Source organism: Candoia aspera, chromosome 4 (genome assembly GCF_035149785.1).
Source record: "Candoia aspera isolate rCanAsp1 chromosome 4, rCanAsp1.hap2, whole genome shotgun sequence".
Lineage (NCBI taxonomy): Eukaryota > Metazoa > Chordata > Lepidosauria > Squamata > Boidae > Candoia > Candoia aspera.
The window spans coordinates 46,919,496-46,941,232 of record NC_086156.1 but is presented as its reverse complement, the minus strand read 5'-3'; the positions used below and the strand labels follow the sequence as shown (position 1 = coordinate 46,941,232).

Genomic DNA, 21,737 nt, shown 5'->3' with positions numbered 1-21,737 from the left:
GTTGCAATCTTCCATTTGACATGGTCATCACCAGATGGGCCTTCGGAGAGTAATCTCTGCCTCCCACCATTAGTCTTCAATAACATTTTTAGTAAGATATATAAGGTTTAAATTAGGTTTCCAGCCTCAGTCATTTCGGTGCCACATTCATCATTTCCTGCTAATGGTAACAACAGTACTGAAACGTTTTGGTACACTAAAGCCCAATTTTACCCCAACCACACTCATATTATTCTTTGCAAGCTAGAATTTCTAATCTGGAGACTAGTACTGTCATGCCATACCAACAAACATTTGCTCATATCCCACCAACTCAGAAATACATGCAGTGAACTGACACATGATGAGAATGCCACTTATCATCTTTTAGGAAATACTTGTTATGTCCCTAAAGTAAAAAGGCCTCTTCAATAAGTTACAAACATATTTAAATCAAGACAAAAATATCATCCTCATATGCATCTACATTTTTCCTAACAATCTTTGTCATATGATAAAAGACATATTTTGAGTTTTCCTCTCTTTTTTTTAACATCACACAGTTAATCTCTGGTGGAGACCGCTGTATGCAAGATGCTGTTAAAATACCACAGGAAGGCTTCTACAATTCTCTCTGTGCAGCAAGCCACATCAGAGTTGCACAGTTTGTGACTATAAAGCAGATCTTTGCAAGTAAAAAAGATCAGAAATGTAACACATGTATTGCTGCAAAATACCACACATGCAACATCACCTCCCCCTCAGCAAACAAGTCAACAAAAGAGTCAGTGTCCGCAAAAGGGACAGCTGGATTTGTTAGCAATGTGTTCTCTCTCTCTGTCTCCCCCCTCCCCACGCAAGTTGGAACAGTGTGTCCAGAACTTTGTCTAAACACCAATTTTTCTGCTGCCTTATGTGGGGAGAAAAAGGCAAAAGAATAAAAACACACGATTCTAGTTATAAAGTGCAATTTGATGTAATTTATCTGAAAAAGTAAAACTATCATCCCTCTTTAGCAAGGGGAAGTAAAACACCTTTCCTTTTTCCTCTTCCTAATCTTCAATTTTCAAAATGTTCAGAAAGGTGTCTTTTTGTCTTGCCCAATCATAAATATTTGCTGTGTTTTAGGGTCAAGGACAATGGTTGTTTTTCATTATGTTAGAGTTCACCCACTTCAGCACCCCAATTTTGTGAATAACTGGCTTAAAAATGAAACAGCCATACAAGTGCTTTTAACCTAAACTGATGTCTTTATTTAGAGTTACAGTTCTTCAGTTGTATGCCTCGTCCATACTTACTGAGGCTCTCATTTAAGGCAGAGGCAAGAAGGGGGCTGCTCTCAGATCTATAAGCATACAGTAGGTGCCACATTGTACAACCCAACAGGAACTATTTATGTTTATTTTATATTTTATTCTATTCTTTTTTAAAAAGTGGTTTTGGGGGCCACTGTCGTTGCAAACTTCAGGAACCTCACATCTAGTCCCCATTAGGAGAAACCCATCCACACTAGGGGCACTCAGATAAAACTCCAACAGAAGCCACAACACATTCCTTAAATTTTCCTGTGAAATGTACTATAAATATTAACATAACTTGGGGGTCCTCATGGACTCACAGCTCCTGCTTGAAGAACAGGTGGCAGCCGTGGCCAGAAGGGCCTTTGCACAGCTTTGTGTTGTGCACCAGTTACGCCCTTTCCTGGATCGGGAGGCCCTTCAAACAGTCACTCATGCCCTTGTTATCTCCCATATAGACTACTGCAATGCGCTCTACATGGGGCTACCCTTGAAGAGTATCCGGAAGCTTCAGCTGGTTCAGAATGGGGTTGCACAGGCTATTTTTGGCGCCCCTAGAAGGGCGCACATAACACCACTGCTACGCGAGCTGCATTGGATGCCAGTCTGCTTCCTGGTCCAATTCAAGGTGTTGGTTATCACCTATAAAGCCCTACATGGCATGGGACCGAGTTACCTAAGGGACTGCCTCTTCCCCGTTTCATCAGCCCATCCCACTCGATCATGCAGAGAGGGCATGCTACGGACCCTGTCGATAAGACAATTCCATTTGGCGGGGTCCAGGAGGTCCAGGGCCTTCTCTGCAGTAGCACCCGCACTCTGGAACATCTTGCCCCGGAGGTGAGATTAGCCCCATCACTCCTAGCCTTCCGGAGGAAGTTAAAGACCTGGCTCTGCCACCGGGCTTGGAGCAGGGAGGAGAATAGTCATACTAGTACCTTGAAGTGCCCCTCCTATACAACGACTGAATGAGACCACAGCCATCTGGATTTTATTATATTTGGTAGCTCTGTGACATTGTTTTATAATGTGTTTTATATTGAAATTTATTGTGTATTTATTGTTTTATATTGTAAACCGCCCAGAGTTCCTCCGCTCAGAGGAGATGGGCGGTGACAAATCTGACAAATAAATAAATAAATAAATAAAAACAGATGACTCTGAGAACCCAAAAAACAGGAATGCAAACCAGCACCCTGATGTCCAGGGAATGAAGCATGAACACATTGTTTAAAAGTATGTTTGCAAGAACATATGCAAGGTTAAAAGACTGACTAGATTAAAGGATTATACACAACTGAATTCCCAACTCAGGCTAATACCAAAATTGTTTTACTACATTTTCTGCATAAACCAAAGCTTTCTCTTCTTAATTCTGGAAATGGTAAAATGGCTTTAATTCCCTAGCTTCATTCCAGTTGTGAGATGCTCCATAAAACAAGCAAATTGCGGAACAACAAAATACATCTGTGTAATGAATAACTACAATAAGGAAGATAAATCTGTTTTAAAAAACATTAAATGTTAAACAAAAAGAGCATAAAATGTATACATAACAATAGTTTTAAAATGTATTTAAATGAAGATTTAGCAAAATATTGTGTAGTTTTCCTCCAACTAACTTTCACAACCGCCCTCACATAAATCACTATTTAGCTAATAGTACACATGAGTAAGATGATTTCTTCCAGTATTTCTTACTCTACTGTATTTCACTTTGCATGCCTCTCCAAATTCACAGAGTTGGTATAAGTAAAGCCTCCTGATCCAAGAGGCGCACAAGATGAAGTTGTGAGAGGGCTCTCCTGGCCATAGCCCCCACCTGCTTTATGACAGAAGTAGACAAAATTAAGTGCAGAGATATCACACTGAAAATTAAAGTACACATTGTCAAGGCCATGTTTCTTCTAGTGGTAACATATGACAGTAATCATCAAAATGCTGAACGAAGAAAAAATTATGTCTTTGGATTGTGATGCTGGAGAAAATTGTTGAGAATACCTCGACCAAAGAACAAATCATTCAGTTTTAGGTAAATGAAATCAGACTGTTCATAGGAGCACTAATAATCAGACTAAAGATACTTATTTACATACATAAAGATAAATATTACAAAGGCAAAAAACCCTGATTGGAAAAAAACCCTGATACTTGGAAAAAATCCAAGGCAAGTAGAGAACAAAAGAGCAGATAGACACCAAAGTGGCTAGGTCCCTGATGAAATACACATAAGATTGTTGTTGTTTATTCGTTTAGTCGCTTCCAACTCTTCTTGACTTCATGGACCAGCCCACGCCAGAGCTTCCTGTCAGTCGTCAACACCCCCAGCTCCCCCAGGGATGAGTCCGTCACCTCTAGAATATCATCCATCCATCTTGCCCTTGGTCGGCCCCTCTTCCTTTTGCCCTCCACTCTCCCTAGCATCAGCATCTTCTCCAGGGTGTCCTGTCTTCTCATTATGTGGCCAAAGTATTTCAGTTTTGCCTTTAGTATCATTCCCTCAAGTGAGCAGTCTGGCTTTATTTCCTGGAGGAACACATAAGATTACAGGAACTCAAAGGAGCAATTACAGACAGACAATCCTGGGAAATGATGTCCATCAGGTCATGAAGAATCAGAAGCAACAAGCCAGAAGTCTGCATAAGAGAACGTATAGTTGTATAATTATCCTACAAGGAAGACTCGATTTCATATGCTATGCTAAGCCAGTGTTTCTCAGCCTTGGCAACCAGTCCTTATATCTGGAAGTGGCCAAGATTTTTTTTTCCTGTTTGTAAAGATCCTGTTGTCTACCCTGTATCCATTGTTATTTAGCTTGAAAAATGCTATCATACTGGACATACCACACTTTCACAGGAGCATTCACACTATACAAGAGCACAACATTTAACTCCCTCTTTTTTCATTATTATATACTTATTCTATGGCATATTAACAATGTATACAGTAATGTACCAATCTTTTCCTTTTGTAATTCAAAAGGAATTTTTCTGGGGGGAGGAGAAAATCCTTAAAAATCATAATTGTTCAATCAGTATAAATTCAAACCCACCAAGTGAACTACAGGCTTCATATAATCACAGTCATCTTTTTTTTTTAAAGTAATTCTTGGCAGGCAACAAAGCCAAAAAGCATTTGACGTGTCACCATACAAGGCAGATGAAAGGCATTTTAGTCTGAAATCATAAAATAAGCAGGTCTATAACAGCTAAACAACAACATTAGGATGGCATACCAAATTATATGCTTATAAAAAATTAGGAAGAGATTAAATTGGGAAAATACATTCCTCACACAGATAGAATCTCAACAGTAAAATTGGCATCAGTCAGCAATAAAAGCTACAGGGTGACTGTTCACAGTGCTGGGCTCTGCCTTTCCCCAACTGTCTTGCAGCAAATGTTCCAGCAGGATGGAGGATCACAAAACATGGGCCTTCCTTTGGTTCTCTCAAGACCCCAGCAGTACTGGGCTTTTCTCTTTAAGCAGTTTCCATTCCAGCTAATAATGACAGGACAATCCACAGCTTCTTGCTATATTATAGACAATACAGTAATGCTGGTCTTCATAAGACCCTCAGAATTAGGAACGAAGTCTGAATATTTTTTTACCCATCCTCTCCTTTTTCTGTCATGTTTTTTTCAAACTGTAAACCTGAGGGCACAGACTTTTCATTCTAAGCCACTCTGTTAAACTTTCTAGGTAAAGAATGTGTCTCAATAATTTACACAAATGCACTTCTATTGAGTGACAGACTGACCTCCTCCAGGAAGCCAAATGCGATAGAACAACTTTACCCAACATAAAATGCAACTGAAATCAAGACACAGAAATCCAAAGCAGACTTTGGCCTTCACAAAAATTAATGTATACAGGTTTATAATCAAGCAAAATATAACATTTTTTGCTTGATTATAAACCTGTATACATTAATTTTTGTGTATTTTGTATATTTGCTATTGGCCCTGTATACAGAAGAGTTTTAAAAAGGAAGTCAAGTCTATATACAAAAGTCTTGACTCATGAAAGTCAAGTTAAATTTTCTGAACTGCACTGCAAGAGAGCACAAGAGAAGCTGCAAAAATATAAACATATGGTGATGAAAGTTCATTCATTTTTTCCTACTGCATGATGAATAAATCCCTGATGGCAGTAACTCAAGTCTTAGGCAACAGAGATGCACAACTTGTCAAAATGTAGATGAGTCATCTTGTAATTAATTCAAGTTCAAAAACATTGACGATACAATCAAAAAGAAAGAAAAATACTGTATATAAGTGTGAACAAAATGAACAAAAACTTCTTTCAAAAAAAGAAAAAGAACCATATGATATTAACACACAAGTAGCTCAGAAAATTTTCTATACAGGTAGAAAGAAAACAATATGTCAGTTTTGTTTGTTGCCAGTATTTCAATGCCACTATACTCTAAAATGGTCCCAGTTGTCACAAGTTGTCACAATGATTGAAATATTTTTACATTGTAGAAATGAGAAGATGGCTCAGTATGTTTCTATATAGTCTAGATTTAATAGCTTTTAAGTTTCCTGAAACTCCAGTATTTGAATGTGAGATTAATAACTACATGCTTGTAACTAAGTTTTTTTAAACAAAGTATTATAAATAAAAATTAGTGCTTAGGTATGCCTACATGAGTTTAAGTATATAAGCAAAGAGCCTAATGCTGTTACATGGTGCTGAAAATAGGTAGGTTGCCATACATCTTCATTAAAATAAACAATTATGTTTATTTTCATTTCCAATAATGTCCTGATATAGCAACAGTAACTCAAAGAACCTCTGTGTGCAACTAAACAGGACTTTCTAGGCACCTCCTTCATACAGCATTCTGAGCTTGATTGATTGATGATTAATTAATTAATTAATTACTGTTTTAGTGCTGGCTCAGGAGAGATGTTTATTGTAATGCGACGTATCTGGAAAGCTCTGGTTTGGAAAATGCTGCACCATAAAAAAAGTGTTTATTTTACTAGTTCTGTTAAGGTACTATTTGCTATACTTTTCAGCAACACATGGGATAGTAGTTGATACAGAAATTGGATTCCAGTTGAAGGAACACTTCACAATGAATTTCAAAAAGGATATTTTCATTCCCTGGGGCATTTCGCCAGGATGTTGGATGAGCCCATCCATAATAGTTCAAATATGAGTATGATTGCAAGAGAGTCTAGTGCCAGGAGCAGATTTGGGACTGAGGCAACTAGAGTGACTGGGTTCTCTTGCTCAGAATTGAAACAGTACACAAGGGTATTCAGTAAGGAACCAGGAACTTTAGCAAAGTGATCTCTACAGTATATAAAGCAGTATTACAAAGGCTACCTCCAGCATAGTTACAGTGATTGCAACATAGCATGTCAGAGTTACAGATTAATATTTTCTGATATTGGATTTATTATCTACAAGCAGCAGTCTCCATTTCTTCACCTAGTGTCAAAACTGATTCATATGCAACAATTAGATATGAGACAAAAACCAGAGTCTGGGAAATCCCAAAACAACACCAGAACGAGAAGTTGTTTTTCAGGAAGTTTCCTAACTTCCCGTCCAGAAGGGCCTACTGACCACTTTGAATAGTAGGGCTAGTCTAAAGTTTTGAGGGCCCTTCACTGCCAGGAAGACTCCCAAACCAGAAGCAAACCACAAGTAGTGCTGATGGCTTTCACTTCCAACTGCCCCTAAAGCCACAACTTAACTTTTTTTTAAAGCTATATATCTGATACATTGATGAAAGTTCAATGAGGGCTACAATCACTGCTCATCAATATAATTCATTATATGAACTATAATGATTAATTTCAATATATCATACATGAGTTAGAAGGCAAGTAATCTTTTAAAAAATATCCAAATTATTTTACAGATCATCAGCATAAAATTACACTTTGGTTCAATCATGGCCTGAAAGTAGTACAGGTAGTCCTCGCTTAACAACCACTAGTTCACTGTCTATTTGAAGTTATGACAGCACTGAACGAATGGTACTTATGCCCAGTCCTTGAAGTTATGGCAGTTGCAATGCCCCCATGGTCACGTGATCTAAATTCAGGCACTTGGCAGCCTGCCCGCATTTACGACCGCAGGGTGCACTTCAACTCCCCCCCCCGCCCCTATCTCCCCCATCTCTGCCCTTTTGGCTGCCCTACACTCCATCCTGCATGCCCACCACCTGGCATTCCGCTGCCCCACACTCAGCCCTACATCCTCAGTGCCCTGTAGCGCCTATGCTGCCCTGCACTCCGCCCTCGTCCTGTGGCTGACTGCCTAACTTGTATTTTTCCCCTTTCCCCTTTGCAGAATCCCCCCCTTGCAGAAGGCAGAGATTGTCTAAACAAACTATCTCTTCCAAGCTGCTTTTTAGTGCAGCACTTCCCTAAAAGGTGCTAGGTAAAGGTAAAGGTTTCCCTTGACATTAAGTCCAGTCGTGTCCGACTCTAGGGGGCGGTGCTCATCTCCGTTTCAAAACCAAAGAGCCAGCGTTTGTCCGTAGACACTTCCATGGTCATGTAGCCGGCATGACTAAAAGGAATGCCGTTACCTGCCCGCCGAAGCAGTACCTATTAATCTACTCACATCTGCATGTTTTCGAACTGCTAGGTTGGCAGGAGCTGGGACTAGCAACGGGAGCTCACCCCGTCACGTAGATTCGAATCGCTGACCTTCCGATCAAGCTCAGCAGCTCAGCGGTTTAACCCGCAGCGCCACCGCTAACCACAGGTTAATTTAGCAACCTTGGCCAGCTTGTGCTGCTATCTGAAATTGATAAAGACCCTAATCAGTTTCACCCAAAGGCTTCCTTAAGTGGCTCTGGCTTGCATCCACCAGCATGCTGAGCAGATAGCCAGTGCCAAGGCATTCCTTTCAATGGGTGTTCCCCCCCCAAGGCATTCCCTTCAATGTGTAGCCTCCCATTGTGTACTTGCTTACTTTCCTGTAATCTTTTCCTCTTCAATGAATGTAAATACAAACATTAATTTCCCCTTGCTAGTCATCCCAGGACTGGGGTGAGGATTCCAAAGGGTGGGGGTGTGGAGAAAAGGGCTATAAGATCTACCCTGTTTTCCCAGCTTCCTTGTGAGTTGAGTTCCAGAACCTGAACCTTCCCCACCATTTGGGCTCACCCAGCTGCTTGGGGTCGTATTCTCCTGACGCTGTAAGTATTTCGGTGCATTTCTTAATAAACCTTTTTTAAGATTTACCACCAACCTGGAGTTTCCTTTGGTGTTTTCTTTCTTTGGTATCCAACCTGCAAATTCTAAATTAAGTGTTGGCATGCAGATGAACAGAAACAGCCCTGTACCCCCGCTGCCCTGCACGCTGCTGCCCCTGCCGCCCCCAGCTGACCTTCGCTGTCTTCTTCCTCCCGCTGATGAGGTGATAGGCCAGGCAAGGTGCACCTTGTCAGCAGCAGGAGAAGGTCGGCTAGGGACAGCAGGGGCGGCAGGGGCAGCGGAGCGTGGGGCGGTGAGAGTGCAGAGCGGAACGGGCAGCAGCGGCGGCAGAGCACAGGGCAACCAAAAGGGCAGAGATTGGGGGGAGATAGGTAGGTGGTGGGAGCTGAAGTAGAGGCGAGCACACAGGGCAGGAGAAGCATGAGATCCTGGCCTAACAACCACAACCAGAACTGCCATCGCCAAGTGGTATGGCCACATTTCGCCTAACGACTGCATCGCTTGGTGGCAGAAATTCCAGTCCCAATTAGGCTCATTAAGCAAGGACTACTTGTATGCAAAATCTATAGCAAACCTTCTGTTTCAGTAAAGGCTTAGAGAAGGTTCCACAGTTGTCTTATTATAAGACTAAGTAAGATGTAACAAGCATTAACAATTGTCAATCTAAGAGTATAAAGATTTTTGCAAATAATACACAAAAATAAGCACTTACTTGATCAATTTCCATCAATTTCGGAAAGGCACCAGGCCACTCTATAGCTACTTTCACAATATTTGAAGGAGGAGGCATTTTCAGTCACCACTGTTCTTCAAAACTAGTGAATACTATATAGGCCACAGTCTCTTTTTCACAGCTGGAGGGAGAGAAGACAAGAGTATCATTTAAAACAAATTCAGAGACTATCATCCTTGTTTGCATAACCTGACAGATATATTACAGGTGTGTAAATGTACAGGTTAAAAGCTTAAAAATTCAATAATATACCACACACTATGATACTAATCAACCTACTACTCAGAAGACAGCTGAAAAACTAGAATATACTATGAACAGTAATCATGAATTAAAGTTTTTTAATGCAGAAATGATCTGAAATTAAAACATTCTATTATCACTAGTGAAAGACTACACTGTCCATCTCTAGCTGCTTCGCCATGGCCTCCGGTGAGCTTGTGGACTTGTTGTAAACACAGAGCGGCCGCACACGTTTTTTATCCTTCAGGGGAAGCACTTGGGTGTGACATGCACCTCAGGAGCAGCTGACTCTTGCAAGCACAGCTTCAACCGGTGGAAGCTGATTTTCAGGATGGATCAGCAGCACCTTCCCAAGCAAGCCCACGAGCTCTTCTCTGCAACTGCTGCGCCAGCGTCTCCACCAGTGAAAGACTAAAAGAGATTGGTATATTCCTTTCCAGTCTTTCAGAAAAAAATAATAACCTATTAGATCTCCAATGATATCCCCTTTCAAGAAAGATTATCCATGAAGTTATGACCAGAAAACATTATCTCTACAGCAGTGATCTCCTATGTGTTCATAAATAGATCACTGCACTATAGCAACCAGGATGTCAGAAGGAAGGCAAAAAAGAACAGTACTTTTCACACAGAGAGACAAAAGCGCATACTGCCTCAACATCTTTCTTTGGAAGGTGATAGGCTCACAAGTCTCTTTTCTGACACAAAGCAACTTGGAACAAGTGGGATCTTGGCTACTGCATTCTCAATACATAGGTTCAGAAGATTTATTACAACTATACTACAGTTGCTTTTCTAAAACTGGTATATTCAGATGTATTGGAGTCCAAGTCCATGCTGGTTAGGAATTCTGGGAATTGTAGTTTACATCTCAGGGTCTCCAGATTGGAGGAGTCTATATCCTGCAGCCTCCCCAACTTGGTGTCCTCTAGGAATGTGATAATACGTGGGAGGTCGATTATAGGAGATGAAACCCAATGGGTATGGAGGGCGCTAGATTGAATAAGGGTGTTAAACTACCATGCAAACAAATCAAAGTTATTCAGTGTGCATGTGTATACAGTGTGTGTGTGTACACACACACACACACACACACATACATGTGTTCTTTAAGAATATGTAACTGAGACCAGTTCTTTACAACATACAAACACCAGTTAGAATTAAGGTCAAATATCCTTTAAAATCAACTTTCCGGTCTTCAGAAAGATGTTAGATTGTAAGATGAGAATAGCGAACAGGAAAAATTAAAATCAATTTGCATGAACTCTATCCAAATTCAGATTTGCAGTTTTTAAGTCTGGCAGTTTAAAGCAACAGCTCATCATACTGAAAATTCTGGACAGGATCATTCAAATGATACACGTCCATTTCTCAGATGATGGGGCTTACTCACTAAGACTAAAAAAGTCACTTGCAGATGAGCAAGATATTTTCATACCTGAAGCAGAAAATCCACAAATGTCTATCTGGATTCACACATGTTAAGCCAAGGTGTGTTTTAACATGATTTTAATGAGAAGCAAATCATTATATTAAACCATTAATTATTCTTCACAAACCTTGTATCTCACACTAAGCCAAAACCAACCAAATCAATTACAATTTGATGAGTGAACACAATATACAAGATGAATGAAGTACAGTAAGTGAACCCAACATGAAAAACTAGGAGGATTGTGACAAGTATATACTTTGCATTACTCTAGCAAGGGCTTTGCATGCACAATACTCATATATATGGATATCAATATAGGTAGTCCTTGCTCAATGACAGTAATTGGGACTAGAATTTCCATTGCTAAGCAATGCGGTAATAAAGCGTGATATCACGTGACCATGCCGCATAGCAACAGCAGTTCCGGCAGTCCCCAGTTACCATCATTAAGTGAGGACTGCATGGATCATTAAGTGAGGACCTCACGTGATCTTAACTTCTCATTCCCTGCCAACCATTGACTTTGCTTGTAGGAAGCCAGCAGAGAAGGTCACAAATTGCAATCACGTGACCGCAGGGGCTCTCTGACAGCCAGAACTTTGTGGACCAGTCATGAAGACTAGTTGTAAGTACCACTTGTTCAGTGCCATCACAAGTTGGAAAGGTTGCTGAATGAGTGATTGTTAAATGAGGACCACCTGTATGTACTTTTTAGTTGAAATTTATCCCCATCTCTCTCAGGTTTTCAGTGGCATTAGTTCATATTCCTGGCTCAAGCTAGTGATAACTTCATTGTAAGAGTCTGGGTTTTTGTTTCACACATGGAACTTGCAAATAAACCTTTCCTTAGCAAGAAAAAAATTGACACAACTTGCCTAATTTTCCTTAGACAACTTCAGAAGTATGCAATACATATCACCCTAAAGTTTGATTAAAAAAATATAAGGATGTTAAAAGAACCAAGTCAGATTAACCCATTATAGTGCAAGTTCCAGTATTAAAGATGATCTGTACAGTTTGCACACATTTTTATTTATTTTAAACCTGAATACCTACGTTTTGCTTTTTTTATGGAATAAATAAAACCATATTCCATAAAATCTTATTTTTTTGCCTGTGAATAGTATATGCATACTACACAAATTGCAGCTGAGTGGAGGGTTGCTAAGGATACACATGCAGTGTGAGCTTTCCCTTGTATGTTGAGACTATTTTCAGAACATTCGCTAGCATGCATTTGGATTGTCCTCTCCTTCTTAAGAGAATTTGAAACATGAATGCTTTATCATGCCAGTTCCCAGTGGGTAAGTCAGGTAACTTCTTGAAGTCAAGTTCAACTCCTAGTAACTTCATGAACACATCCATATCAAAATAAATTGGCGAGAAGCTTGCCTACTGGACAAGATGGCATTTTTATATACCGCTCACTCTTTGCAGTTGTTTTTGTTGTTGTTTGCTTATTTCTTTTGGAGTAGGATATTTTCATATAATAACTTTCACAGCAAATAAAGCTTAAAAGAAGAAAAATCACTGCTTGTGTTGCAAACCATTTACTCGTTTCTCTCCTCAGATGTACACCATGCAAATGCTGTTACCTTATTTCTCATTTCCCCCTCCTCACTGTTGACACAAAGGACAAAAATTCTTCCCATGCTAACGATCATAAACTAGAAATCAAAATAAGCTTCAACAATAACAATGCTTGATCATTAATTCTAATATAATGAGTAACTAACTTGAAAGAAAGTATGTTCAGGATGGCACTGTAAGTATAAAGAAAAACATTTGTACAGTTAGTCCTTGACCTATGACTATTTGTTCAGCAACCGTTCAAAGTTACGACTGCTCTGAACGAACGGTGGTTATGACCGGTCCTCGGAGTTCTGCCCGTCCCAGCACTGGTTGCAGTGCCACACAATCACATGATCGCCATTTGCAAACTTCTCTGCCAGCTTCCCCAGGAAGTCAATGGGGAAGCTAGCAGAGAAGGTCACAAGTTGCTGGGATAAGTCTTCCCCACTTGCACACCCTGCCCCTATGTGCTTGCGCCACACTGGCCACTCACACACCCCCGTGCACCCTCCCCAAACCTCCTTCCCATTCTCGCGCACCCCATCATACCGTCATGCACTCTCCCCAACCTATGCCATGCCTCTCGCGCACCCCTTCACACACCCCCTGGCCCACACCGAACCTCTCTTGCAACCTCACACACCCTTGCAAACTGTCACCAACCCTCCCTCATGCCTCCTGCCCACCCCCATGCTCCCTCATCCATCCAGCAGCAGCAACTTACCTGCCTGCCTGGGACTTGAAATTTCCTGATGGCTTCCCCACTGACTTTGGTTGTAGGAAGCCGGCAGGAAGTTGCCTCATCTAAAACAACCATGGGATTCAATTAACAATGGCAGGGATTGCCATCACTAAGAGATGTGGATGTGCTTTACGACCGCACTGCTTAGCAACGGAAATTCTGGTCCCAATTGCCATCGTAAGTTGAGTACCTGTATTTTGTTTTCACAAATAAAATTATTACATCCACAAATCTGACCAGTGGACAAAGACCCATTCCTCACTGTTCACAAATACACTTTGTGCTTTCTATTATTCCACCTCACAAAACTCTGTAATTTTTTGGAAACACCCAATCTGATCTTATTCAAGTAAGATTACACATCAGCTAGATAGTTTTTCTCAGATCTAAAAACTAATTGCTCTAGTTCCAGTTTCAAAGTGCCATCCATTTTCCATGCATCCTTCCTGGTTTTGTAAATCTCCATATTCTTCATCCCGATAGGAACAGTGGAAGCGATGAATAACATAAAGGGTTATCATCCACATCACTTCTCCCTCTCTCTTCTGCATTTCTTTACAACCATAGACAAAAATAGAATACTGTTCACACCCTGCTTGCTTCTTCTCTGCTAAGCAGCATAGAAGCAGCAAACTTTTAAGGCTAAGATGTTAAACCTGCCACACAACTAAGAAAAATATACTCTACCCATAGAATCACAAATAAAATCTGGGTCTCTTTCCAGGACTGAGAATTTATGCAACCTAGAAGCATACTGTTTTTTTCAACCACAAGTGTTTGTGTGTCTGCATCTGCCCATGTGTGCGGGTATGCATATGTCTCATTAAAGCATTGAGGAAAGAAAAAATATGATATGCTAATCATATTTTACACTGACAATTGAGCAAGATATACATAGCATGTAATTTTTCTTAGGCAACTGCAGAATTATGCATTACAAATCACCCTGCAGTTTTGGCTAAATAAATAAAATAAGGATGTCAAAAGAAGTTCTTAAAATTAAGTCAAATTAATCTAATACATGCAAGATCCAAGATTAATGATGGTCTGTACAGTCTGTATTCCTGCCAAGAAGCATACTGAATACTATAAAGCAGGAGACAGCATTTAGGAGGTGACAAGTGGAGGAGAAAAGTCAATATTCTCCTATATTGTGATAATTAAATTGCCAATTGCTATAGGAGAATCAGGGCTATCCCAAATACAACCCATTAATGCAAATGCAATTGCTCTCAGGTTCCCTGAAAGGCTCTGGGAAATTAATTCAATACTTGAACTGGTTTTATTTTTATTTATGATATACCTGGACACCTACATTTTGCTTTGTTAAGAAATAAATAACACTCTATTCTATACAATTAGATTATTTTGTCTGTGAACAGCATGTACGTAAATGATTACACAATCTGCAGTTGAGTGGATGAGTTGCTAAGGATACAAACACACTGGTACTATTTTGAGAGATTTCCCTATTACTGGGACTATTTTCAGAAAATTCCCTAGCATGCAAACATTTGGATTGTCCTCCCCTCATTAAAGTCCTCTTCAGAACAGTTGACTGAACAGTTTGCATGCATAGTCCTCAAGGAGAGCTTGAAAGACAAATGCTTTACCACACTGGTTTTCAGTGGGTGAGCCAAATAACTACTTTTCAAGTCAAGCTCAACCTGTGGTGATTTCATGAACACATTTGTGTAGTTTTCTGGGTGGCAATATGGAAATAGTTTCCCAATGCCTTCTTCCACAATGTTACTGATATTTCCCAATATGCACTCAAATGGATGATCATAATTAGCATCTAAATACATTAGTACAAAATGAAGAAGTAGAGTTTCAAATGAAGTTTTAGGTTAAAGGTGGGTTTGGGATCTGCATTATTTGAAAATTACTGCTTGTTAGCACATCAATCACTTTAGGTGTGTGAAGAATTTGGAGGAGGAAGAAATGATGAAGGACATAGGGTGATGTGTTGGGAGGACAGGAATGAGACAAGTTACTGGGCCTTTGGGAAACTAGGAATCTGACTACTGGTTCTGAATGATAGGTCTGTCTGTAATAAATTTCTTCTCAACAAGGCCTATATCATCAAGACTTGGATGGGTGAGGCGGGGAGCATTTCCCTCCTGGAAATGTATTCATCTGAGTTTTAGAACTGGCATCAGCTTCCATACCAGGGCAGGGCGGTTGGCAACTGTTGTTTAGGCAGCTGTGCAGGTTACCAGCATTATCCTTCAGATAACTGTATGTGAGGTATTTTTGATGTTGGGCTTGAAGAAAAAGCTGGGACTGTTGCTGCTGTTGTATCACCTTCCCTTCTGCACAGCTACATCCCTGCCCAAGCTGCTGGACCTCACCACCAGGGTATCAGTGGATTGTGCCAAGTTTACAATGCTAGAGGGCTTCAATTTCTTTCTTGGGGAAGGGCATCTGAGACAGTTTGTGAGTTCATGGCTACCATGACAATCATAGGCTTGTCATCATGGGCCCAAGAAACACAGGAGGCTACATGTGTTTTTGCCTTGGAGCAGATGAGATATTGCTTGAAGATGGGGAAGATTAACACCAGTCCCTCATCACAGTCAGACTATTCTCTGGTTTACTTGGAGCTGACCAGGGAGGAAGCTTTCAGTTGGTCCATCCCAGACACATGATGCATCTGCAGTTTGCAGAAGATACTTGTAGAGATTTCCTGAGGCCTTGTCAAACAGCTCTGCCAAGGCCCTCTGAGACTCACAGAACCTGCTTACAAGGACAGGTGGAAATTGGAGACAGAAGGGCCTTTGCACAGCTCCATCTTACGTGCTAGTTGTAACTAATCCTGGATCAGGTGGTTTTGTTGATGGTCAACCATGCTGTTACCACCCCACATTTGGATTATTCTAATTAGAGGCTACCCTTGTTGATCATTCAAAAGCTGCTATAGAAAGCAGTGACCCAGTAGTAACATTCTCAGGCTGATTTACTCACATTTCACTTCTATTATGGGAATTGCATTGGTTTCCAATAGGTTTCCAGGAGCAATTTAAAGTGCTGGTCATTACATTTAAAGCTGTTCATGGCTAGGACCTGCATATCTCTAGGACCACCTTCTCAGCATGGAATCTGACCATCCTCTGGCAGCCAAAAAACAACACTTGCTACAGGTCCTGACACCCAGGGAGTAGCATCCTCAAGAGCTGTAAGGGCAACCTTCTTTGTAGAACTCCATCCTCCTCTGGAATGGTGCACTCCCATAGATAAGGGTAAACCAATTCCTGCTATGGTTCTGAAAAAGTGTCATGACCCTATTTTTTCTGGAAGGTCTTTGGGGATGGTATGAAATGATAAATTCTTCCTGAAGAAGTGATACGATTGATGTGTGATAATTAGGGCACACTGATTTGAATTTTGCTTTTTGTTTTTAATTTTAAAAAATATTGAAGAGATTTTTACAGAGTAAAAATACAAATTTTTAAAAGAGAAAAGTGGTAAGTAAAGAGGAGAGAAGAGATATAAAGAAGCAGCTTCCAATCTTTACAGCAGTTATAACTGCATTTATATTTTATCCTCTCTCTCTCTAGCTATATCTTAGTTCTCCTCTTTCCATGTACTGATTTGTATTTTAGTTTTGTTGCTATATTTACCGTATGTCTTAATCCAATCCTCTACAGTATGTAAGCCACTTAGAGTAGGATTTGCATGAAGCAACATATAAGCATAAGTGATAGTCAACAATTAGTTTTCCAGAATGATTGGTTCATAATATTCAGTCTTTCATTTCTGATAATCCAGTATCAAGTCCAAAAATATTCAGCTGGATAGCTATGTTGCCATATACGCTAAGCGTCTTATGGCATTTTACAGACTAAACATGAGGATTTTTCATGGGCTAGAATCTAGTCTCAGGAATAAAAAAACAAAACAAAACTTATTTTTAAAGCTGCCACTGGATTTGTAATTTTATTGCAAAAATGATCAGCACAGATAATATTATCCCATGACACTTTCTCACCCTTAGTAATTTAATTGGCAATCCAAAACCAGTTGAAAGGCCTTAAGAACTGAAATAATTTGAACACAATCATCATTCCTTCAAGAGACTGAATTGATCCAGTAGCCTCTGGTTTTTGAGTTCCCTCTTGAGAGCTAGCATTTCACTAGAAAAAGAAGCCCCTTACAAGTCTTAAAACTCAGAGAATGATGTATATCAATTTGCTTCGCCTCCAAATCTGCACTTATGTGTGTATTAAATCTCTTCTCTGAAATAATCTGACATTCTTAATGCCCAACTAGGGTAAAGCAAAGCAAAAAAAAAAAATTGTAATTTGTTCAGAACAAGTCTACTCAGATATAAGCCTTACTGAATTTTTCCCAGGTAAGGATGTATGTATTACATGTAGTAGCCCTCATCTATATGGGTATCGAATGAGTCTGAATGTGATTCCTACCAGTTCTTTAGCCCTAGGACCATTTCAGGAAGGAATGTCAATAAGCTCGCAGCAGCTTATTCTTTTCCAGCATGTGTGGGCTGCCTCCCCAAAAGGCCCAAAGTCTTTAGCCCCAGCAACTTGAAGTTAGCCAAAGAATACTTTCTGTCACTGTTCCTTTCCCGGCTCATGGGATGGACCAACAACAATCTCCCCACTTAGAATCACAGAGCTGGAAAGGAGGTTAACACTGGGAACAAGCTTAGTGCAGGATCCCATCCAGCCTGTGTTTGAAGACCTCCAACAATGATCTCATCACTTCATGTGACAGCCTATTCCAATAGCTGACAGTCAATTATGTCTTCTGACATCTAGTCTAAACCTACTTTCTTGTAGTCTTAATCCTTTGGTGCTGGCCTTGCCCTCTAGGGCAATAAAGAAAAGGTCACTCCATCTTCTATGTGATAATCTTTCAGATATTTGAAGAGCGCTATCAAATATCCCTCTCGGTTGTCTCTTCTGTAGGTTAAACATAGCCAGATCTTTTAACCAATCCCTATGGAAATTATTTCCAGACCCCTTGCCATCTTGATAACCTTCCTCTGAACACATACCAATTTTTCATTGAGCTTTTTGAACCATGGTGCCCAGAAAAAAAACATAGTATTCCGAGTGCACCCTGATGAGGCAGGCAGAATAGAGTGAAACAATTTCAGTACTTCCTTGATCTGGATTCTATGCTCCTGTTAATGTACCCCAAGATAGCATTTGCCTTTATAGCAGCTGTACCACATTGCTGGCTCATGGTCAATAAGAACACCCAGTTTTTTTCACAAGTATTACTGCCAAGCCAGGTCTCCCCATCTTTTACCTGTGCCTTTCCTTTTTCCAATGCAGTGGCACTTGCTTGAATATTCTTTCTTAAAGATTTAGGGTGTAGCTTCCCAGTGGCTCTCATATTCTGGGCCAGTTCTGAGGCATATAAGATTTCAGCTGTTTACAGAAAGAAAAAAAAATCTATCTCCACTATTAAAAATGGTGTGAGTAAATCTAATAAGCCCCTGTGCACATAAACACAGGGGGAGGGGGAAGTTATAGAAGATTTTCTGGCTTGCAATGTTACATGAGAGTCACAAAGCCATCTTTCTTCTTGTATACAATGTTCATTGTGTTAAAGCTATAAGGTCCAGATCAATCACTATCTTAATGTAGTCACTTTTGGAAGAAGAAAGCTATGGCATAAAATGTTCCCAATTAAGTTTTATGTTCAAGAAAACCCTTAAAGAGGAAATAACTTTTTTTTACAGTTAAATAATTGAAGCATGTCAGTTACCTAGCAATCCATTGCAATGGACTGCTAATAGGCCCCCAAGTGAGCTTACCAAATAAAGCATTGAGAAAAAAAACCAAACAACTGTTTAATACAGATATTCCTTCCAATATAGGAGAAGATTCTTAGAAAAGTGAGCATAAAGGTGATCTTGGAAAAAAGAGAAACTGCATGCCTTTTGCAATCTTGCATTATCACACAGCATCAAGTACAGCCTTTCCCAGCCTGGTGTCCTCCAGATGAATAGTATTATTACTCCCATAATCCCACAGACAGCAGATCTGAGGTTAACCAGTTCACACACTAGCTCAGAATCTTGTTGCTTCCCAGGCTATTCACACTCTCGCTTAAGACAGACAGAGAGAGAGACTCTGACTATAAATACTAAAAAATAATGAATGCATCATAGTCTGAAGAAGGTAGCCACACAGAAGTTAAGCTGCAGTTCTTTGTACACCTCCTTAGCTGTAAAAGCACTCCTGAACTCAGAAGAACTTACTGTCGATAAAATATCCATTAGATTGAGATTCACAACTTTTTGTCTCAGCATTGCAGGTTACCAGTTAGGCAAACTATGCTACAGTATGTTCAGCGTAAGTCATTCTGCTCTCCTCTGTCTACAATTGCAACAAAAGATGGATATTTTATTAAAGTCTTCCTTTTACAGCATATGTTTCATGCCATGTTTCAGACATTTGAAGACAGTGTCCTGCCATTTAAAATGATTTCGTTCAAACATGGCTCCACACATATAAGGGGAAAGACTGTTGCTTAGCTCAAGGGCCCTTCACCTCTACCATCCCCATTTCTGCTAGTCTTATTCTATTGCCTATTCTTTGGGACTACAACTGTTAGGCAGACCTGCATGATTATTCTTCATACAGATTCTTAGGGAAGCCAACATCAAACATTACATTGTTTCAGACAGTACTTTTAACTTAAAAAAATAAAGGCAATTATAAATAAAGGAGTTCTTTCAAACACTTCAGAAAATAAATGGTAAGATTAAAACCATCCCGTATTAAAATTAAACCATGTGACTTGTTTCCAACAAATTTCAATTTCAATAAATTTCAATTTATTCTTGTTTTTGTTAGTTAAGATTGCAACACTTAATATGGAACAGAAGATTTAGAGAAAAACAATTTGTTATCCCAAGGCTAAGTGCTGCATATAGTAACCATATACTCCTGGAGCAAAGTAACCGAGAATATGTACCACAATGAATTCCATTTTTCAGTAATTGTTACTTTTGCTATACTGTACATAGATTGAGTTGGCAGATGTCTCAAAATGTCAACTGTGTTTTGAAGTCTTTTTCAAAAAACAAAAAAGCAAGTATCTTTTCCTTTTTTAAAAAGCCACAGGTTCAAGTGCTCCATTTGGAATGCAACAAACATTTAATTGAAAGATTAACGTTTTTTAAAGTATAAGCAATGTTTTTTAAATTATAAGCATTTATATTCTAAATCACATCCCCAGCTGTAATTCTTTTTCTCCATGATTCAGATTAGATTTAATATCAATAATGGTGATTTAGTCCCATCATAGAAACAAACATTTGTTGTAGACCAGAGAGATCTGGCCCAATTTTTATTTTCTGACATCTTCTGTAGTTTGGATATTGGAAATGGTGTCTCAAGACTGAATAGCTGTCTTCTGAGTGGAAAGAAATTATTCTGAAATGGCATGCATTTCAAGTAGAAATTTCCTGTTTTTAATAACTGGTATCCTATGCAGCTGCAGGCAATTTTTATAGTGCCTACCCACAGGGAATGTGCAGGAAAATACACTCTTGCTCTTTTTCCATACACACACACACACACACACACACGTACACATACATACGTACACACATATACATATACATACACACACACATACATACACACACACACACACACACAACCTACACATTCTATGCAGAAAATTTCACACATGCAGTTATTTTCACACACTAGACATGGACAAAATTCACTGCTTCCCTGTTTTTCTGACCATTTTCCCAATCTACAATGGAGCATATCTGCACCTACGGAATGTACCTACCCAGCATAGTTTAAGAGAATAGGCTATGACTTGCACGCTCTCTCATCCTCTCTCTGAAAAAAAGATGAAATCAGAAATGTTTAATTTTCAAAAGCATGTTGTCTGGACCCTAAAGTGAGGTCAATTTGTTGAAAAAAGTTCATTTTAGAATGGCTTGTTTCTACCTAGGTAAAGGTAAAGGTTTCCCTTGACGTAAAGTCCAGTCGTGTCCGACTCTAGGGGGCGGTGCTCATCTCCGTTTCAAAGCCTTGGAGCCGGTGTTGTCCATAGGACACTTCCGGGTCATGTGGCCAGCATGACTCACGGAACGCCGTTACCTTCCCGCCAAAGCGGTACCAATTAATCTACTCACATTTGCATGTTTTCGAACTGCTTGGTGTGCAGGAGCTGGGACGAGCAACGGGAGCTCACCCCGCCGCGCGGTTTCGAACCGCCGACCTTCCGATCGACAGCTCAGCGGTTTAACCCACAGCGCCACCGCGTCCCTATCTACCTATCTGTAGTTAAAATGGACCATATGAAGATTAATTACCAGGTGACTAGTTCTCAATTATACAGCAGGCCACTGGTGCTTCTGAATGTCTCTGGGACTAGAGGAGTATGTGAACTTGGGACCCACTTCATTGACTGTAATGGTATGTGGGAATGACTTCAGGAGACAGGAGGAGGAGTTGCAGACTGGACAACCTGCATGTAAAAGATTTCTCAGCCCACACAAGGAGAAGAGGTGAGGGAAACATTTCAGAAGACACTCTCC

General features: G+C 40.0%; 1 protein-coding gene across 2 annotated transcripts in view; it reads right to left on the bottom strand.

The window, feature by feature from the left end:
- ELMO1 (engulfment and cell motility 1) overlaps positions 1 to 21,737 on the bottom strand; it is a 300,993-nt gene that overhangs the window by 246,277 nt on the left and 32,979 nt on the right. For both annotated transcript variants that reach the window (XM_063304033.1, XM_063304034.1), the window contains exon 2: positions 9,180 to 9,321. In XM_063304033.1, coding sequence (XP_063160103.1) covers positions 9,180 to 9,257 — 78 coding nt within the window. In that variant the 5' untranslated portion in view covers positions 9,258 to 9,321. The remainder of the gene's footprint in view (positions 1 to 9,179; positions 9,322 to 21,737) is intronic.